Source organism: Symphodus melops (assembly GCF_947650265.1).
Source record: "Symphodus melops genome assembly, chromosome: 6".
Taxonomy (NCBI): Eukaryota; Metazoa; Chordata; class Actinopteri; order Labriformes; family Labridae; genus Symphodus; species Symphodus melops.
The window spans coordinates 18,028,314-18,049,788 of record NC_136696.1 but is presented as its reverse complement, the minus strand read 5'-3'; the positions used below and the strand labels follow the sequence as shown (position 1 = coordinate 18,049,788).

General features: G+C 39.6%; 1 protein-coding gene across 1 annotated transcript; it reads right to left on the bottom strand.

The window, feature by feature from the left end:
- Nucleotides 1-93: 93 nt before the first annotated feature.
- On the bottom strand, nt 94-20,152 carry trpm1b (transient receptor potential cation channel, subfamily M, member 1b). The gene is made up of 28 exons (XM_079346894.1): nt 20,041-20,152; nt 18,034-18,157; nt 11,498-11,574; nt 10,773-10,968; nt 10,371-10,584; nt 9,943-10,067; nt 9,673-9,844; nt 9,179-9,353; nt 8,966-9,089; nt 7,282-7,354; nt 7,036-7,136; nt 6,148-6,318; nt 5,900-6,034; nt 5,740-5,790; nt 5,463-5,603; nt 5,344-5,373; nt 4,961-5,253; nt 4,458-4,686; nt 4,229-4,360; nt 3,995-4,123; nt 3,748-3,876; nt 3,395-3,646; nt 3,134-3,308; nt 2,399-2,419; nt 2,168-2,312; nt 1,876-2,081; nt 1,603-1,735; nt 94-1,510 (listed from the first exon to the last, which is right to left on the bottom strand). Exons 2-28 carry the CDS (start codon nt 18,103-18,105, stop codon nt 175-177), a joined length of 5,037 nt encoding a protein of 1,678 aa, XP_079203020.1. The 5' UTR covers nt 18,106-18,157; nt 20,041-20,152; the 3' UTR covers nt 94-174.
- Nucleotides 20,153-21,475: the final 1,323 nt, after the last annotated feature.

Here is a 21,475-nt window from a genome sequence, read left to right as displayed (position 1 = left end):
TTGTGTCATTATTGCATCAATCAGGGAATTCCAGCGGATGGTACGTTGTGGGGAATTCCCCAGGTCTCTGCTTTCGGTTCCTCAAGTTTTAGTACATGTTCCTCATTTATTGTTTTGTTTTCCTCTATTTCTGCTCTCATCGATCCCCTCTCCTTGTGTTCTTTATTTCCTATCCTATTCATCATCTTCTCTCTTCTCTGCCTCCTTTTTCTTCACATCCTCCCTTGCCCCTCTGCTGGCATCAGTAAGGTCTTGCTCACTGCTAGAGGCTCTTAGCTCCTTACTAACTGTCAAGTACTTTACTTTCCTCTCGCTCTCATTCATGCTTTTTGACCTGTGGGATAGCTTAGACCTCTCATCGGCTACAGTCAGATACTGAGTTGTGTCAGAAAGGTTTCTTTTGGCCTTGACCTTCGTTGGCTCCTCCAACACTTCTGCATCTTTACGTTCTAAAGGCTCAGTCTGAATCAAGTCATTTTCCAGCTCTGCGGTCACAGTGCTAGCTTGAAACTGCTGAGCAAGAGTCCTGACTGTTGACACCTTAGGAATGTGACCAAAGGTGCTGGGATGTACCTGGTATTCCAAGTTTGTTGGCCACTGATTTGGTGCTTGAGATGCCTGCTCCACGAATGACCTGTAGTCTGCAGTTTGCAGCACATCATCAACTGCTTCTGCCGGGTTGTAGATTATGCTGCTCATAGCTCTCTTCTTTGTGACAGGGGACGTTTGGCTTTCAGTTGGGATGTATCTCAATGATTTAGTCCTCTTTGGGGAGGAAGGGGTTTTCTGGGGCAGCAGGGCCTGCTCCGATGGTTCAACTGCTTCCTCTGGCTCATCAGGTGGGCTGATGATGATGGTGCTCATAGACCTTCTCTTCGTCAAAGGAGTGGTGGGTTGATCTTCTGCTGGATAGTATTTCAGGGATTTAGTCCTTTTTGGAGGAGAGGAAGGCCATAGTCTGTTCTTATCGGTTACTCTGTCTAGCAGTATTGTGCTGCCTTGTTTTATGGTCTCTTGACTTGATGAGGCAGAGACCGGCTTTGGTTCACATGGAGATATGAGAATGTCCACGCATGAGCTTGGTCGCGACCTCTCCAATCCACCAACCTCTAAGGTCTGACCACCTTCCTTAGAGTTCAGAGCACAAACGCTGGAGGCTTGCCGCAAACTTTTCTCTCTTTCCAGACCAGTTTTAGCCGCATCTTCTGTTTCCTTCTGCTTCGATGCATACTCCTCCATGTCCATATGAAAGCGATAGAGGCTGTAACCATCTGCACTGTTAATGCTGCCCTGGCGTAGAAGGGAGGAAGGATCACATACAGAAGAGTTTCTTGAATAGGTTCTGGTCAACTCCAATCTGTCTACCCCTGCAAGCTTTTCCAGGGCCACTGCCATTCGTCCGTGGATCTCCTCCAGCTGGGCCAAGCGCAGATCCACTGTCTGCAGAGAGGCCTTCATCGTGTTTTCCCTCTCATTTACCTCCTCCAGACGCATGGACATGTTCTCAACTCTGTCAGGGACATCAGAGAATCACAATTCTAAGTATAATCTTTAGACAGATTACTTTGAAATCTCTAAGTGACACAGGAAAATGTGGTTCACCTTTCAGATGTAACCTTGATGCGTTCATCGCTGGAAGACTGCTGCTCATCCTCTTTCTCTCGGAAATATTCCTCAACACATTGTTCTTCAAACTCATACAGACTTTTTAGCTCTTCAGGATTCAACCTCAGTTCTAGTAGAAACAAATAATGGCTTGATGACAATGTTTCATTCAGGATCCCCTAGTATTTTTTAAAGTTGCATGTGTCAGCTACAATGTGTAAACAGTTTTATAAATGTATGTAAAGCTCCTCAAATTGCAAGGGGACTTACTAAGTCCACGGTCCTTCTCATCCAGCTCTCCATCTTGTCTCTTCCTGGCACACCTCCGAAACAGCCTGTTGAAGAGGATGTAGAGGTGGCTAAAGATGATGAGAGGCGGAGGCAGTATTGGGCGGTCATGGAACGTCATGATCAGCTGATATCTCTGGAACTTCCACACCTGATTGGAAATGGACTTGACTTCGAAGAAGGTGTTGCTGAGGAACGAAAGAGTAAGAGTGGAAATAGTATACATATTTCCTGTAAAATAAAAGAGCTGTAGTTCATTGAAGCGGACACTTACTTGAACACTGCAATTAGCAAGTTGACCAGAAGAATATTTGCCACCAGAAGGTAACAGGCCATAATAGCAGGTGTGAGCCAGGCACCAGGGATACATGGAGGCAGTTTCTTTCCGTCCTCGTCATATAAATGGTCACCACATGGCGCTGTGAGGGAACCCAGACATACACTCTTATTTCAAGATCTTCAGCTGAATGATTTAAATTGCATTTTTGACTTGAAGACTACTCACGGTTTATTTCCATTGCATAGACTGACAAATACAAGAAAGGCACAGAAACGCAGAAACAGACAACGGAAATGAAGAAAGCGTTAATCAATCAATAAGCAATGTTTTCCTCATATCATGCTTCTGTCAAGGTCAAGCTGAAGTCCATGCAAATGTGGACTGCTGGCTAAAAAATTAATCTCCGGTTTGCCAGTAATCAAACTCAAAACAGAATTGCTGGACTTGTAAATATTCACTGTTTTCTTGTCTTTCTTGGTAAATCAGATTAAGTCATTAGTTGTTGATCAAAATAAAGAGTAGTTAGCACTTGTTTTGTAGAACTGAGCCATACAATGTGTAGACATACATCCTTTAATATACAGAACATTAAAAAAAAAACAGAAGCCATAGCAACTTTCTCAGGTGTCATCTTAATATTTAATTGCCTTGCCAATTAAGGCTTTTTCAATTGCTGCGGTGAGTTGCCTTCACCCTGACAGAAGAAACACTGACAGAAAAGTAAACTTGAAGGCAGATGATCATGATTGAGGAGATTGAAAACTACTTTTTTACTTCCTCAATGCAAAACTGCTGCCATGTATTGAGAGTCAATTACCAGCAGAGGGAGACAGAGTATTAAGAGGTTACACTAACATATTATTCCATAACATCACATAAAATAAGACATAGAAATTAATGTAACACTGATCATCTGCCCAGAATCAGGAAACAGAATCTTACTATGAATTCTAGTCTTACGGTCTATCGAGTCCGCAAAAACCTCTCCATAGATCATCCAATAGGGCATGTAGAAAATGTTTCTGGCCAGGCGCCATGTTGGCTCCTCATCAGGGTGAAGGATAGCTTGCCGTGCCACCCCGAAGCTCATAAGAACCACCAGCATAATTACCACAAAGTACATCATATCTATCATCTAAAAGACAAAGAATAAATCTTTATGTAAACTTCTGTTTATGTTATTTCAGTTTGAGTTTCACAAGATTTGAAGAACATGATTACCATCTTCCCTATCATCATCACATAGGGTCCAAGGTATTTGTTGACTCCAAAGATGTCCAGTACACGTATGTACCAGAAGATGATGTCTATACAGTAGATGACTCTCCCATAGCCCAAGTAAGGTTCATGCTGAAGCCGTAGCATCATCCCAAGAAGGAAGGTAATGATGGCGACCATGTCTGTGATGTTCCAGTACTCCTCCAGCCAGACACTTATCTTTTGTTTCAGCTTTCCTGGCTCTGACATCAGAATCTAGAAACCAGGATACAAAGGTGATTCAGAGCCAACAAAATACTCTCGACACACATAACTTGTTGAATAAGACCATTTTGAAAGTGTATAACAACTTGTACCTGTCTGACTTTTTCAGAGCCAAGTGTAAGGATGTATGAAATGACAGTCCACTCTTGAATGGAAGGCCATCGCTCCATTTTCACAAGGATGATATAGTTATACAACATCAGATAGCCCAGATAGGAAATCTTTTGGATAAAGAAATACCAGAATTGCATTGCACTTCATTAGCAACACTCTAGCAACACATTTGTATTTAATTATTAATTATTGTTTGTAATCAATTATTAAATAAAGGAAACTCACAGTGTTGAACCAGAATTTGGTAAATGGTGCATCATAAAACTCAAAGAACCTTTTGCCGATAGGGATTTTGCGAACATTTGTGCTACCCTCCTCCTCATCCCCCTTTCGGGAAGTTGCATCATTGGCATCCTGTAATGGAACAGCCAAATCTCAGTTTTAGCAAATTAGTTTTAATTTTGACCGATAAAGAAATCTAAATCATTTTTCTAAAAATCAAACAAAAGAACAGGGAACCTTGCTTGATTTTGTGTCATCATCCTTGTCTTTTCCATCTTCTTTGTTTTCAGTTGCATTATAGGATGCATCATCTCCAATACGGAAATCCAGCAGTAGAATCAGAGGAGGACAGATGATCCCTAGAATAACCTAGGTGAGTAAATATTACAGTTTTATAAGACACATTGGGGTTGACACGTAAACATTTTACAACTGTTGCCAAAAGGAAAACGTTGTTGATGTCAACCTTAAGGCCTGGATTTTTGCCGATCCTCAAGCAACCCATCCACATGTCAGTGAGCAACATCTGGCTGCAGGTGTGGGCGATGAAGTCACGTTGTTTAGCAGCTACAGCCAGTTTGAGACAGGTGGAGTTACTCCAGTTAACCAGCTCATAAGTCAAGAGTTTCATGGCCACCTGTTCATCATGTTTGTAGGATTGGTCCAACAGCTCATAGGCCAGCTGGCCAAATTCTCTGTAAAAGACCGGTAATGTTCAAAATATTAATCTATGAATTAACCAATAAAAGTGAATAATCTATTAATTGTAACACTTCTCAAAAGATAGAATCATAAGGAGCTGATTAAAAAAAATTACATATGAAAGATTATCAAAATAAATTGTTAAGTGTATTGGATAGGAAACAACTTAAAGTGGCTTAAAAACAGGTGTCTGTCTGCTTTTCTCCTTGGAAAGAAACTTGTCACTGTACATTTGAAACTTAAGCAGGGTATTTTATTTGTACTGACTTGGAGTTGTTCTCTAGGTCTTGCGAGATATCATCCACCAGTTCGCTCTCAGAGCACTCGTGGGCCATAGCTTTGTACAATTTACAGGCCACAAGGGCCTTCGCCATGGCTTCTTCTCCACGCTGCCACAGGAACAGAGACATCTTCTGGCGCTTCATCAGCACAGCCCACAGCATCAGCTCGTGAAAGGGGTGTTTGAATCGGCACACCTCTGGGTCATCTACATCAATTTCAACCTCCTCCTCTTTCTTCTTCTTTGGCTTTTTCTTGCCTTTTTGCCGAGGTTCATCATCCTTCATGAGAAATAAAAAAGGATCCATCATTCTCCTCGATGGATTGAATTGATTTGTTTGACATATTTAAAAGTGCAAAGTTTCCCCTACCTCCATCCCCAGAAGCTTCAGAGCTTTTGGCTGCAAGAAGAGAAAAAACAGAATATATGAAATGCTACTTAACATGATGAAAAAGCTATGTCAATTACTTTCTTCCACCCAGTGCGTACCCTTTTAAGTCCGTACAAATTATTGTAGAGGTTGCGGAAAGCCTTCCTGGTGTAATTACTCCTGTAAGCTCCTCCCATAAAGCACTCCAGCACCAGACCAATATCAATCAAAGTGATCTGATAATCTGGAGGAAGGTTTCCCTGCAAAATCACCAGAGCAAAATGTTACCAGATAATTCTGGTTTTATCAAAACAAGTGTTGCGAGAGAAAAATAAAACAACATTTAGCTATAATTGTCAACATTTTCAGACAATATTCTTTGCAGATTTTTGTCACCTTTTTGATATCCCTAACTACTGCATTCAGATTATTAGCAGGACCAAGTTTCTGAAAGAGAAGGGCATAGATGAAAGGGAGAAATAGGATGTTAGTTATAATTCTTTTACTGTTTTTCACTACATTTATTGGATCTGTGATTGGAGGGAGTTCAACCTACCGTGTTGTATAATTCCTCAAGTCTGGGAATTGTGAGGAAGTGGTGGATATTGACCCCATTTTCAAGGAGCAGCTTGACAAAATCCACCCTATCTAGCACCAGAGCATCCATCATAGCCTGTTCCAGAGAGTTTACCTAAGAGGAAGACGTATGAAACAAAGACAAATTATTATGAAAGCTCCACAGCTTACATTATATTGGTGTTAATACAGTGAAGTGGGAATTTACTACATAAACCCCGGGCTTACCCAACGAATCAACTCCAATTTCCTGGGGTCTGTTTCCTCTGGAGGTTCAGGCTTTGCCTTTCCCTTTCCTTTCCCCTTCTTTCCCCGAGCTTTGCTTCGGGGAGCGCTGGCAGGACTCTTTTGCCTCTCTGAAACTGCAGCAGTTGTAGCGTTGGCCATGGCACCGGCAGGCTTTCAAAGTAGGAACACAGTGAACAGACAAAGCCTCAGCTGCTGTTTTTAAACATCAATATATCAATCAAAACGCAACTAAATCTTTTTGTACTTTAGCTGTTTCTTGTAAACACATTTCCTTCTAGATAAGTTTGAAGCAAATAACCTCCTTTGAATTAACCCTCAAACCTGATGTGTTTTTTCCCTTTTATATACCCCAACATGTTAAATCTTACAATTGCAAACACACTCTTGTTGATCACTGCTGATGCCTGATGAAGGGTCTATTTAAGTCAAACAATGTACAGGAATTTGCAAACTGTTTTAAGCGTTATGCGTCTCCTGTCTTTTAAAATAGATGTGCAGAACATTTTTGTATTTCAAAACTCTTTTGTAATTGTCTCTGTTAAGAATCTGTTGAAATCCCAAACATTTTCATGACAGATTCGAATACTGGACTATTACTGCCTGCCATATATTTAACACACATATATTTCATATAGTTAACCTAAGTCATTTTTATGTCATAACATCATACTGTGATGAACAAGTCTCACCGAAGGAGATATACATGAATAAAATGTTCTGCACAGTCCAACAAGTAATCAAGAAAAATCATATTTGAGATTAAGGGGGCCAAAAAACTTATCCCAAATCATCTGTTATCACTTCGGAAACTATAATCTTCTCAAGTGAATCACTGACGTATTCTATCCAGATAAGGGTCCCACTCACTGGTAAATTGTGTCCATAAACAAAGATGTGATTGCGGGCAATATCCACTCTATTCCAAGCCAGAGCCAAGCTGAGCTGGTCAGCTGCGGCAGCATTTGTGCCTGATGCAAAAGTAATGGAGGGGTGGAGAGAGAGATAAGGAGAGAGAGAGAGTGAAGGTAGGTCGCATTGCAAGAATTGACTGCTGTGATCTATTTGTACACACACTGTTTAGGAATGCATCTGTCTGATGCATCCTTATTATACCTTTTAACAAAGCAGTAAGAATGGCCATCTCAATATCTTGTTGTCCCTCAGAACCCATTCGAAAAACTGTGATCTACATGTGAGGGGGGAAAAAAATGTAATTGCAGACATGAAATAAAGTTAAACAGTTATGGTTGAATTCATTAATGGGTGAAGAATGCAGGGGTTCATTTGTTGCCAAAGTAAAAACATTTATCATCAACCAGTGAAAGCTTCTTTGCAGGACTTCTCACTGCAGCACGTTGCGGCTGACCCTTCGAACACAACCGGCTAACTTGCATCTCAGTTAGGGTAACAGTGCTTTCCTTGTTAGAAACTGGACTATAGAGAATGAAATTATGCTGACCAGCCCATCACATGTGCAGCCATGATAAATGGGATTAGGTTGGCATGAATGTGTGGCATGAATCCAGAGCATTCAGAGCTGGTCTCGGGATGCGTTGATGATGAGTAGCCATGAAGACTGAAAACTTGTGCTGCTCTTTAAGGCAGTTATGCGGTGCATTGTGAACTTGCTGTTATGGTGAACTCCTTGGTTGGTTAAATGTTGTATCTGGGTGTAACATCAAAGCAAATTCAGCCTCTAAAACAGTGTTTTTATGTGTCTAACCCAGCTGTTCACTTGGCATGCACTTAGGATGAAAGGATTATGTGTGGACCAGACAGTGACACTGACTCACCTGTAGGTTAGTCATGGCACTTTAAATCAAGAACAAGTAATAGTGTGGCCTCTCAGTTGTGTATAAAAAGCTCAAACAACTTGATACTTCTGTAACATCCTCTGGGTTAAGGTATCATTGAAAAGTAAATGGGATGGAGCCTGCAGCTGCATGATCTTTGGTAAAGCAGTTTAAGTTGCTTATCTGGGTGTGTTGCGGCATTAGGCCGTCTAATACATTGGGGATATGTGAGGCAGAGTCTCTAGTGAAGTGATAGCACTCTGGGGACTGAAAAAAAAAAAGCCTGGGCAGTGGAGAGAGTGAGAGGAACTGGACGGAGGATTAGGGAGATGGATCCTCTCCTCCATCTGTGTGCTGCATGCTTACTGTGAAAGGATGGAATAAGAGCTTCTGCTAAGCAGGTGGTAGTGTGCGCTGATCTTTCCCACCCAAGTGCATGGAGTCTGGAGATTATATGCCGTGGGTATTACAAACTACTAATCACATCACTTATGTCGGCAGAAAACTGATGCAGCTGCAACAAATGCTGCCTCTATTTATGTATCAGGGTCTCCAGCAATCACTCCCAGCTCAGGGACTAATCTGCTATCTGTGAAGAATCTTAACATGGTGTGGATCTGTATTGTTTACATTGAAGGACAGAGTTTAACACTGCAGAATTAGACACCCACCACACTTTTACAGCTGTGTGTTTATGTATCAAGGTAGATGATGTCCGAGAGTGAAGCTGCAAATGCCCCAGATTAGATGACACATCGCACATGACCACAGGAAGGAGGAGTAATGACTAGCACGTTGTGGGGATTATGTTTATTCAATATGTTAATGGGAATGCACAGATGAGTGGAATGGATGAATGACAATGGAGACCAGATGCTTCACAACTCACAGTATTTATTGATTGACACAATCATCTTTAAACACACAGGTCGTAAAATAGTAACATGTTTTTTTGTGTTTTTTTTTTTTTTTTATGGGGGGGTTGGTTGCATACTAATACTCACCAGTTCTCTTTTCTTCATGCACTCCATAACCATTAGCAGGATCTGCTGTGACTGGCTTTTGCTATAATTAAAAGTCTTCTGTATAGTCACCAAAAGTTGCTCTCTGACGTCATCATTAACAAGTCTGGAATAGGATATTAAAATATAAGAATTCAGCTTCTTAATATTAAATGAAAGTATCAGAGTACATGGGAGAAACTGTCTTAATCTCACCCTCCATCTTCTGAGAACTTGTGTGCAAACGAAATGATGTCAGAAGCCCGGCCGCTGCCGTCACACACCACCACTGGGATGGGTGGATCGTCTCTCAAACTCTCCAGAACGATGGAGATGACGTTAGGACCTCCTTCCACTATCAGACACACCAGAGGAACCCCCTGACCCAAACCTGGAAGACAAAGACAAACATTGCTTTTTGCGTTCCACCTCTCAAGTCTTATCTTATAATCCGGAGACAAGACGTGTGTTGATGCTGATGTGGTTCAGGAACATGCAAACCAGAAGGCAGGGAGTGAAGTCAGTGGTGACAGCTGGGCATCCCTTTGCTGTCCCTGCCTTACTCGAGCCCCAGGCATAGGATGACAAAGGGAAGCCCATAGGTCACAGAGGAGTTCTTCATCCATGTGTCCAACAAGACTCTGGCTCACACTCAAACACCATGGATGACAGATCGTATTATATAGTGTGCTTGGAGCACTGTTGCTTACGTGTATTGATCTTTTGAAGGGAGATGTGCTTCTCCAGCAGTCTACGGAGTTTGACCTCCGAGCCGTACTTTCCACAGGTGCCGTTGTCGGTCAGGATGAAGTGGGAGTGACTGTTGTTAAGCACAGCAAGCTTGCTTAGTGGGTTCCCCATCGTTTGATAAGGTCGAGTCACCTGAAGAAAGGAGAAGCATGTTTTAAATAGGAATCATATGCAAGAAAAAGTGTTTTTGGAGCTGGAGAAAAACTTGGTAAAGCTGCAAAAGTTCTCACGTCTTTTCCTATGAGATCCTCTTTGTTTTCCAAAATCCCCCACGGTGCGATCCCGATTGCGCACACCTTACCACGTGACTTGGAGGAATGGTCCTTTAAGGCATCTCCAACGTGTCGGATCACCCCTATGGTGTGAGGAGAAAAATACAGGAACAAAAATTGTAAGTCGTTCAACTTCCTAAATGAGGCAGCATTTTGGACACACCATGGTTGCACGCTATCACCACACAGATTGTCATTTTTGATTAATTTTGCCACAAAAGCTCTAATTACAGTACCTAAACCTGTGACAATGGGTTGGTCAAATCTCCCTCCAGGAAATTTGCTGAACTGGTGTTATGTAATTTCAACTGAAAGGCGAGGTAATCTTCTAATGTCACAAACTGTGTTTTGTGGAGTGAAAATTAAAAGCATTGTCAGTGTCCTACCTGTGTTGACTCCGCCGGTGAAGATCCACGCTCCAGTGGTGACAGCAGCTTTTATCAGGCCTTTGCCAAACACTTGCTTGAGTTTAGGCTGAAGGTCAAAGTTCTGGAGACCACCGTGTACAGAGATGAGCAAAGTGGGTAGCTCCAACTGCCAGTCCTTTACCATCAGATGCAGGAGGTTGTCAGGCTTGGTGTCGTAAGTGACTCGAATATACTGGAATCGAAAGAAGGGGAACAACAGTATTTTGTTGATTGTAATTTCCATATGTTGCAAATAGTGGTTGAGATACAAACAAGATATTGGAGGCCACATGACATTCACTCACTTCCTTCAAGTTGTTGTAACTCCTGATATCAAAACTTTGTACACAGAGAAGTCATTCTTCAGCGCCTGACACTCACCATGGCCTTGTTGATGAATCCTCCACCCTGGAACTCGATTATGCCAAAAGCATCAGTTGGGTAGGTCCTCGTGTGCTTGATCACACTCCATTTGTCCTTTGGGGTGTCAATCTGCACCAGTTGATGTGTTTCTTCTACTGAGTTGGCACCAGGAGGGATGGCCACGTGCTGTGTGGTAAGCTGACCACAGGCACATCTAGATCGATCACAGAATAAGAGTCACTTGGCGAGCATGTTTGCCTGAGCCTGTGTCGTTGCATGGCTTTCTTATACTGTAGCTCATTGAAGTTTCAGAGTAGTGAACTGTCTGGTGTTGTAGGGGCGGTGAACCATGCTTGAAATGAATGGTGCAAGTCAAAGCTGTTGTTTAGTCTGCTCATGAAGACTGTGTAACACCGCACTCTTTCATGACTGTGCCCGTTTCTGGGAAGTGCATGCCAAAACAAAGTGCTGCACAGCCTGGCTCCTCTCAGCCTGCTGTTTGGAAGTGGATGGTAACTATGTCTGACGGCAATTATAATAATGATTTAAAATCTGTCTTCAGAAACACGTTCTTTTAACAGATGACATATTATGAGAAAGAGGACTTTGCTAAATGTAACAATATAGTTGATAAGTTTTGAGTCACATTGTTATATTTCAAAATACAAAGGAAAATAAGCAACCTTAAACAGAAAAAAAAAATCATAATAAAATAAAAACTGTTATTTGATTAAAGTAATTACCTGGCTGGGTCCTTGCTGGGGAAGATGTGAATGCATTCTCTTTTGTGAAAGTTCCTCTCGATCCAAGCTTTTTGTGCCTATAAAGAGAAAAAGAAAGCGAATGAAGGTGTGAGCTGACATACTGTCATGCTTCAGTCACAAGGTGATCATCCTTGCTGAATTTAGGTTTCACTATCTTTGTAACCCACTCTAATAGAAGCTGCAAAAAAAGAAAAAGAGAAAACACAGCTCGAGAAGAGAAACTATAATCAAAGGGAATGTGTTTCTAAGGCAGTTTTGAAATATTGTTAATGTTGTGAGTTGAATGGCAAAATCATTGTACATAGTTCTGGACAATTACATTTGAGTAACTCTTGAAGTGCAAAGAGTGAACTTTCAGGAAGGGAAGAATAAAACCCCTTGCATCGTCTGTTAAAGCTTCATAATCAAATCTAGCTCTGATTACTGTCTGGTGTTTTTCCAGTGCTGAGAAAAAGTGACCTGAGTTCAAAGCAAAGTTTCTATGAGGGCCATTGTTGACGGCAACGGCCCAATTAAAAGCTAGGCTTTTGAAAGCAAATCTTTCCAAGAAAGCACTCGGCTGTGAAATTGTAAGAACATTTTTTTGATATTAAACAGCATCGACATCTCAAAATATAGACTTCTATTTACTTTCAACATAGTCTTAGGTCTCATAAGTAGAAATTCAAGACCTGAGATCAATGCAAAATAAGTTTTGTCACAGTTTCCATAGTTTGCCCATAACACAGTTCTCTCCCTCTCTTCCTTTCTTTTGTATCCACACACAATGGCCTGAAGAGGCAGGAGGCTCAGCAGCAGGGGGACTGCAATATTTACACAAATTATCCTGACTGTCTCTTGGTTTCTGAATCAAAGGGAAAAGATTAAATTGAAATGCTCTTTAGAAATATTCAGTTTATGTGCTTACTAATTTAAACAGAATCAGTTGACATTATTGTTTATATGACGCACATAACATCTGCAAACACACATTTACTGGATCCGATTCTCTTCAACCTGTCAATAAAACACTAGTCATGTACTTTTTTTTTTAAATGTACAGATATTTAGCAGAAACTGTGTGCAACACAAGATGAAAAGATTAACTTTTTTATTTCTAATGCAGACTTATTTTCCTTCTCCTCATACATATTTAAATCCAACCAGGCGATGTTTGCTGCTGCAATGACTTTATTTTTCCTACCAGACTCGCTAAAATATATATTTTTTTGCTTTAATAAATAGCAGTGTTATGATAAAGGCTTGTAAAGAAGATTAGAAAAAGAAAGGTTTTTTTTTTTTTTCTATTGCAGTAGATCCGACCGATTGACAGACTAATAGTTCTGTTTAAAATTTAAAAAAAATAAGATAAGCATTTTCCTATTTAGAATTCCATTAAGTTTACAAATTAGGTTATGGTTTAAAATTAAGGTAAATAATTCCAAAGCATATTTTTCATGTTTTTGCTTTCATCTTCTTTTTCAGTCTTATTGTGATCACGTATCTAGAATTCACTGTGCTGTCAGTTTACAATCACTACATCTGAATTCCCTTTCTGTCTTCTATAAATTGTCCCATATCACTTCCCACTCTGCTATGCCAAATTCAAAGTCAATTAAAGCCATTCGATTGAGTTTTTAAGGCTTCACCGTCTCAGAATGGAGATAAACTTACAAACTATCTTCTCTCCGGGCTGCAGAGTCCTGTCTGAAATGCGGCTGTAGATTAAACCTAGAAAGCAGAGATGTTGTCTCCAGCCTGCTGCTCCTCAACCAGACCTCTCTCCTGGTGCTGCTCTCCCGCTCGAGTGCTCACATTGAATCCCACAGGACATGAAACTTCTTCACTTTATGAGGGCCCGTTAATATGATAAGCATGTGAGCAAGGTCTTTGTTCGCCCAAGTCTCATGACTCCAGTTCAAGGTAATCCTTTTGGGAGTCCCATGACTCCCTCTCCATGCCCACAGGGTATTTTCATCCTTCGCTTGAACAAGGCACAATAAATCTACTTTGATAAGCGGCCCCTAATCTCCCAATTTGTTGAAAACTCCTTTGTGTTCACTTCACAGTGTGGAAGATCTTAGCTTGTGTGAGAAGCCCAAGAATAGCTGCTAACCTTAAAGCACTGCAAACTTGATCACAGGCTACCCAACTTTTCATCTGAACATTTTCACCCCCTCCAACTACTTTGATATCAACCCAATTTGCATAATTGAGAGAATTGGATGCAAGGCATTCTGTTGGAAGGCGCCTTGTTAAGACATGACTGGTCACCAGTTGGGGGCAAGGTCAGTCAATGCTTGTTGCAGTTAATCTCTATTTCCACTCAGCATGTTTTCATGAAGTAAAGAAAACTCAGCTGACCAGCAGTTCAGGATTCTTTAGTCCTGCTTTCAATTTTTTGTCATGTTATGATGATTTACATATTATCACTCTAGTTAATTTGTGTTACTAAAAGCCTTTCTGCAGACTAAATCGTCAGTGTAAAATAAATAAATAAACTGAAGGTAACACACTTTATTTAGATATATCAAAATGCTTTTTGGGGGGGTATGAAAGGTCAAATGTATTCTATTAAGATGAATTTATAATGAATGATTTTGTTTTAAATGTTACACTTAGTTAAATAACTCATTTAAACAGTTGAAAGTAATAAAGGGCTTGTAGGTGCATGCTTAAACAGCTTGATGAAGGAATTAGGTGCATGAGCCGGGAGCAGAGATGGAGTTAACAAGCACAAAGATGTAGACACTTTTAAAACCTTCCCCATGTTGAAAAGATTTGATAAGCTCTCCTTTTATGGTTGAATTGAGCCATTTGAGCCTGACTGTAACTCACAGAAAAAGACAAGAGAGCTTGATGGGTGATGACTCAGAAAGACAGAAAGAAAGAGAGGCCTTACAGCCCCCCAAACTTTCCCCCTTTTTAGTCCTGCTACATTGAAGAACGCACATGGGTGGCTGTTAATTATAGCTGAAGAAAACAAAGTGCATTTCCAGGAGGGTTTTGGTGAGTTATGACGCAGTTATTTCGGCATACTTAAACTCATTAACCACAGCAATTAAAAGCAAAATCCAGTGAGCAACCAGCTGCCTCATTAAGGGCTGCATTTGAGCACTTAACAACAGAATAAAAAACCATTAAGAATTTGATACTGTGGGATCAGATTGGGTCACATTGAGCAACTTAACGAGATTTAAGACAAGTCCCGGAACAACACACACCATTCTTTTCAACATGCAGAAATTGGGTCACTCAAAACAAAAGAAATAGTGTGTGGCGGAAATAACATTTGTTGTACTGCTGAAGAGAAAATAGAAGCATTTTAAACTCTCTTTTTTTAAAGCTGTGTTCATAAATTGATGATTTTTCTCTAATTCTAGGATTTTTGAGTGACTACAGTACGAAAGTCCTTTTTCCATATTTTCTCAAAGAAGAAGCACTTTTCTTTACCTTTTTTTGGTCATTTTGAACCCCCATATATCATACATTCATTCTTTTTTAAACTGGCATCACATGCTCTTGGTCTCCTGACCCACAGCTTAGGTACATCACAGCACATTTGTTCCAGTGCTACACTTACACAGACTCATTCAGCTGAAGCACCCATAGGGAGAGCCTAAAGATATTTGTATTTGTGTGCATTGACACCTCACCTTTTAGTTTCTTTACCTAATGGTTTACAGTAAGTCTTTTCATAACAGAAAGTTGAGTAAAACTGAGGCATTATTTATTCTAAATACTAACAAATGCATTCACTCAACAAAAGCCTCATCAGCACAATTGAAATGGATCAGAAAGGATTTGGGGTCCTAATGGAATGTGAAGGACTGTGTTGTCACCAGCCTTGAAGATAAAAGCAACTAATTGCTCGGCTTTAGCGTTGAATGGCCACGTGGCTAGAGTTTCATGCAATGTGACAGGAAGAAAAACCCACGTAGATTCCTCTTCTGTCTGTAAAAAAGTGTTCTGGAATCATGTTCGATACCACGTGGACCCAATAAGAAGCAATCTTTGACAAATGTCCACTTGAGGGGAAAAAACATTTTTGACAGAGCGACAAACTCGGGTTAGAGACCCTGGAAATGCAAATTTGCATTAACTGAGGAGCTAACTGTTTTCCTTCAGCCGTGTTTGTAAATGCTCTCATTGTGCTCCTGGGTTTAAAAATCCATTTAGCCATCACGAGTCCAACATGTCACTGATTATCCCCAAGAGTTGAAGGAGTCATAAGACGGGTTTTAGCTGCTATTTGTCTGTGTTTTCCCCTAAAGCAACGTCTTTCTGAAATAAGAATAAAAACATTCTTTTCTTTCACAAAAAACAAAGAAAAGCATAGATAGTGCATGCATGGAATAAGAATATCTATAAAATCTTTTTTTGTGAATCAGAAAATAAGCATTTTTCACTATGGAAACAGATAAGTAAATCTCGATTTGTAGAGTTATGGGCATGGAAGCAGGTTCCCTAACACTTTTACAGGTTTTTACAAAAGGAAAATGTAAACGTTGGCATTTTATTTTATTGTAAATGTTCTATTGTTCCACTTACAGCAAGCCAGTGGCAAATACTGTAAATCACTTTTCCCCCCATTATATTATAAGCAGTGTTTAAGTTTGACATCTCCAGCAAAGCAGAAACTTTGTCTTTTAAAACAGGAGGTCTTTCTCGTTTAACTTTTCTTTGTCTTCATCCAAAGGGGCCTTCAGCTTGAGCCCCGGCCCGTCACCCTGCAGCCTCAAGACTTTAATGCTGGATCCTGAATTGAAACTTAAAGGTTTTTGCAGATTCTTGGCCCTTACCTGACCTGAGCCTGCTGATCACACAGTCATAGGATCTTGTTAACCAAGAGAAACAATGGTAGGATTCTTTAATAATTCATTTGAGATGAGTTAAACGTTTTCAAAAAGAAAGTATCTGTAATTTTTGAAAAACAGACTACACATGTTTTCAGGCCATTTCTTTCCAACCTACTGAGCAGGAAACTATGTATTCTGTGTAAAAGAGGTTAAAGGTCAGTGCTGGTTGCTTATGTGCAGTGTAAACTGTATACAGAACTCTGCAGATGTACATAAATTCTTTACTAAATTCATTGACGGCAACAAGGTAAGCCTTGTGAACATACATTGAACTGAATGTGCGCTTTATCAGAGTCTTGTTTGAGGACCTTTACCCTCATATCCATCCAGACAGTATTCTAAGAATAGTGAATTGTGATTTACTAAACCATGCACTATAAATAAATCCTTCTCCAGAACAATACGAATGATTACATGTCATCTGATTAAAACTGATAAATCCACGATTGATTATATATATTTTTTTATATTAAAAAAAGCATGATCAGAAATCAAAACCAGAGCCTGTGTGATCTCTCTGCAATCTGCTCTGTGCAGCCAATGAGGTTATATTTAGCAACGTGTCCTATCTCATTAAAACTGTGGTGGTGTTCAGTTGAGAGCGATGAACATCGCAGATTGCTTGAGCGAGTAAAAGCTCATCTGAAAAGGCTGTGGATTAAACCAAGAATATTAATCTCACTAAATAATGTGCGCTCTAATTTATAAAAATCCATCACCTTTAAGTATTTTAATGGCATTACAGTTAGATATACTATTGATTCATACATCAGGAGTCAGGCGGATTAAAGCCACACATTACAGAAATTCCTTACTCTATAAAAAAATCACTTTTGTTTCCATTTTAAAATTATTTTGACATTTTTGTTCGTATATAGCATCTACTGAAAATTTAACTACCTCTTTAAAAATGTTGTTTCTTGCCGTCCAAAAAAAAAAGGGACACAAGTAACTCATATGAACCCATAAAGCAACACAATCAGAGTGGTCACAGTGTGACTTCTCTAATCCTAGCACACACTGCTCATTGGATCGGGAGCAGAGGCATGCTCATACATAAAAAATGACATCTTTCTAGCTTTCAAGGGCATGAAGTGGACAGGAGTGTGATTAACAGGAGTGTGTTAATCACATGAAAGCTGACTTTGAAAACATATAAAAGTCCACAATCTGTCATGCCCATGGTCGTCCATACTGGGCCATTACCAAGGATTAAGCTGCCTCAGACATCACTTAACAGTAAGTTTACAAAGCTGTGAGTGCAGCCCATGTGCTCGACTAGTATACGGCCAGCAGCCATGAATGGTGCATGTCATTCTGTTGCACAAAAGGGCTCTGAAGTGATGGGATAGGAGCTCATGTGGAGTCTGTCCAGCTCATATTAATGGTTCTGTGTCATGCTGGGCAACACAAGCGAAAACTAACAGGCATATTGTATTTTGAATGTAAACAATAAATAAATAACATTTTAAAAAGCAGTTACATATGGTGCAACTGTCATTTGTCATTTATCAAAAGCTGTAAAACACCAAGCGTTCCCTTTCAAATGGATGACTCAAAAATAGTTCAAAAGAAACATTAAGATATTAAACTATTATTTTTATGACAAATGAAAACACTCAATATGACATCCAACTCGATCACCTGTTGCATGTGACAGGATAAGCTTTATCTTACCTTCTGTGAGCCAGATGTGCTGCGTTTCAGGGAAGATCGTTTAAAGGTGCTGCTCGGGCCCTTGGGGTCCATGTTGAAGCTTTTGAATTGAAGCCAAATTGACTGAGAAAAGGATCCTTCACGACTGGCAACAGGTCAGGTTTTAACAGGAAAGTCAACATTACAAACAAATAGAAACCTAAGATACCCTCTGCATAACCACAGCATGATAACAACTTCAAGACTCACACTTTAAAAAAAGATTCACAAAGTTTCACATCATTAAAGATCTATGCGCTTCGCTCTCCTCTCTGCAGCTTTCGCACGACTGACAAGACAGAGATCCACGCCAGGGATATAAATCACTCGATGACACACTTGACACATAGACCTTTTTCCTCTGGCGAGCATCCCATAATCAGGCTTAATGCAGCCGGCTCTTACGAAGCCTCAGTGTCTAATGGATAGAGATTTAATAGATGGTTATTGAAGGTAAATCTACGCTGGCTCACCACAGCCCCCCTAAAAGGCTTAGAAGGTACCAAGCAAGCTGTGAAGCTAAAGTTAGGCGGCAGAAAACCAAGGGTTGTCTGACCAGATGAGGCTCATTGTTTCTGACAGGAAAGACAAGAGAATCCCATCAGGGTGAAAACCGAGAGATCTGTCTACATACACAGAGTGATGAAGAGGAAATATCCAGAGTGACACACAATGAACACTCAACTGAACCTGCTTGAAGCCACATCTGTGAGAGAGAAACACACCTGGAATATTCTGGGCAATTATTTCATTTCTGACAAGTTGTACAATAGTACAACTTGTGACAAGTTGTACTATTGTACAAGTTGTCAGGGCAAAATTACCTTTTGTTTTTATGGTGTTGTTTAACAGTGTAATATAATGCATGGCAGATTTTAACTCACATTAGGCAACATTTTGAATCTGGTTTAGTTTTGCACAAAGCATTCTCTCAACACAGAGTAGCTTGAGGTTAATACGGTTTAGAGTTTGGTCTGTTATATAATTCCAACAAAAAATATATAAAAATAAAGGTTTCATACCACATTGTATTTGACCTACCCCATAGACTCCCTGCAAATATTTGGCTATTTATAAAAATAATTAAGAATATGATAAAAAAAAAAGACTCATGAAAGAAAACTGCATTAAAACACAGTAATAATGAAGTGTGTTACACTTATTCAGTATTCTTTTCATTTGCCTGTTATTTAAGTTCATAATGAATCATTTTTTCGACACGTTTCCTGAAAAATGTATCAAGGTCCAAAATCCTAAGTTCTAGAAATGAAAACTACGCATTACCATATTATAGATCTGTCTATTATGTTTTATTGATAAAATGAAGCAGTTTAAAAGTTATTGTTTTTCTAATCAAACAAAAAGAATCCAAGCTAGAGGAAGAATGACATTCTTCTAGTTTAGAAGTTTAGAAGAATAAATTGCATACAACAACTCCCCCTGCTGGAGATCACGCTGCATGTTTACTAATTTAGTGTTGAAGCGTCTTCCATGAATTGAACTTGTCGACATCAGAACATTTGCAACATATTGGCTTTACAATAAATGAGATGGTTTAACTCCTAAACCTTCAGATTGTGCTTTCAGCTGCATTTGAGTATAGCTTTAACAAATAATTTTTACATGATTAAAATCCTCTTCTAACACTGTACTGTATTTTTATACAGCAGTAAACCAGTTCATACCAGCTATTCAGTACATGCACAGTGTTTAATGTAAACATTGAGTCATATAAAAACCTTTGGCTCTTCTGCACATTTCTATTAATTGTCAGTACTCTAAAAATGTGTATTTTGTACACTTGGCTACATGGTTACAGCGAGGTTCATGAATATAAACACATCTTTAAGTACTAAAATTAAAGCTGTCAGAAACACATCAGACTGCAGTACAACAGATTGTGTAATTGCAGATTACTATTGTAATAACCTACAGTCAAATAGTTGAATGTTTCTGTTAAATTGTCAACGTATAAAGTTAAAGCCTTACCTGTGTGATAGGTGAAGTTGGTCATTATTTCTAACATGGCAGAAAATCTTTTTAATCAATGATATTCAAATGATTCTCTTCTTTGTCTCTATTCCAGCCAAGTGTCTCTGTGTTTGCGTGTCACTAAGAATGGATAATGCCTAATTTCTCATAGTAAGCAGACACAAATAAGCTTTATCATCTGCTGGTGGCTTTGCATGTGTCAGTGGAGGAGATTATTCATCTTCAGTTGGAGGCAGCGCACTGAACAGTGGTGGAAGTGATTCGTCAATATTGAGACCAAATTGAATCATTAAAAAAACAACTATACGCTACTACTGATATAAAAACAACTCATTTTAGATGAGCACGTATAACTGCAGTATGAACTGTGCGTGACAATATTAAACATGTTTTTCACAAAAGAGACATACTATTTAAATAGACCGGAGGTTGCCATACAACTATTTTTGTATTTAAGATTATTTTCAGAGGGGTTGTTGGTGGCTAAGTTGTTATTCCACATTCCCCATGAACAGAAGTTGTAGTCTTCAAAGCAGGCGACAGGTTCTAAGCATAACCTGTGGCTACTTTCCCGAATGTCATTACCCTAATTTCCAACTCTATCCACTGTCATGACTTTCCAATAAAGACATAAAAAGGCCACTCAGGAGAATTTCCTTTAAAAAAAAAAAAAATCTCCTCATGTAAACTGATATTTATTATAGTGATGCAGAGCCAAAGAAAAACAAAAGTAGATCCGCTCTTATCTGACTTCAAGTCGTCTGTCTTGCTTTTTAAGTAGATTACTGAAGAGTTTACTCTGCTGCTCACACTGACATCAGACAATGTGTTGCAGAGTTCACTGTTCATACACAACTTGTACCACAGGGCATGCCATGAGGTAAAGAAAAAAATAAGACTTTCAACCTGAACTTTGAAAAAGAGGAATTTTGCTTTAGAGCCATAAAACATAGAAACCAGAGACACAGACTCTGTTTCAGAAGTCATTAAAATACATGCTGATGACTCTGTAAAATGTCTTTAGCCTTAGATTTTGAAATTGACTTTACTGCCAACCTTAAAAATGATCCAACTGCTTTCGATCTCCCAATGAAGTAATGCCATGATAAAGTGTTTTCCCAGGCAGCAATTTCATCATTGAACAGTTCTTGGTCAGAGAGAAGTGATTCTTATTCTCAGAGACTGAAAAATGATCAAGTATTTTCCCACTCATGGATCAAAATAAATGTGGATTGTAAATGTAAATACTTCTGTTTGGAAACATCTAATGGTAATGTACTAGCTTGCAGTACATTGTGTCCTACAAACTGCTTCAGGGCACAGTTGTTCTCAAAGCAGAGAGTTTCCCATCTTCGCCACAAGAGGGCGCTCCTGACCAGAGGGCCACACAGATGTTCTTACAGGCAGTTTGATCCTTTATTCTATCAGATTT

Coding starts and splice junctions, on each gene's coding strand:
- trpm1b (XM_079346894.1), bottom strand. CDS start 18,105: ATGGACCCCAAGGGCCCGAGCAGCACCTTTAAACGATCTTCCCTGAAA. Junction 9,090..9,178: donor AAGTTCTCAGAAGATGGAGG/GTGAGATTAAGA, acceptor ATCCTATTCCAG/ACTTGTTAATGATGACGTCA. Junction 1,736..1,875: donor TGAGAAGGACCGTGGACTTA/GTAAGTCCCCTT, acceptor TGTTTCTACTAG/AACTGAGGTTGAATCCTGAA.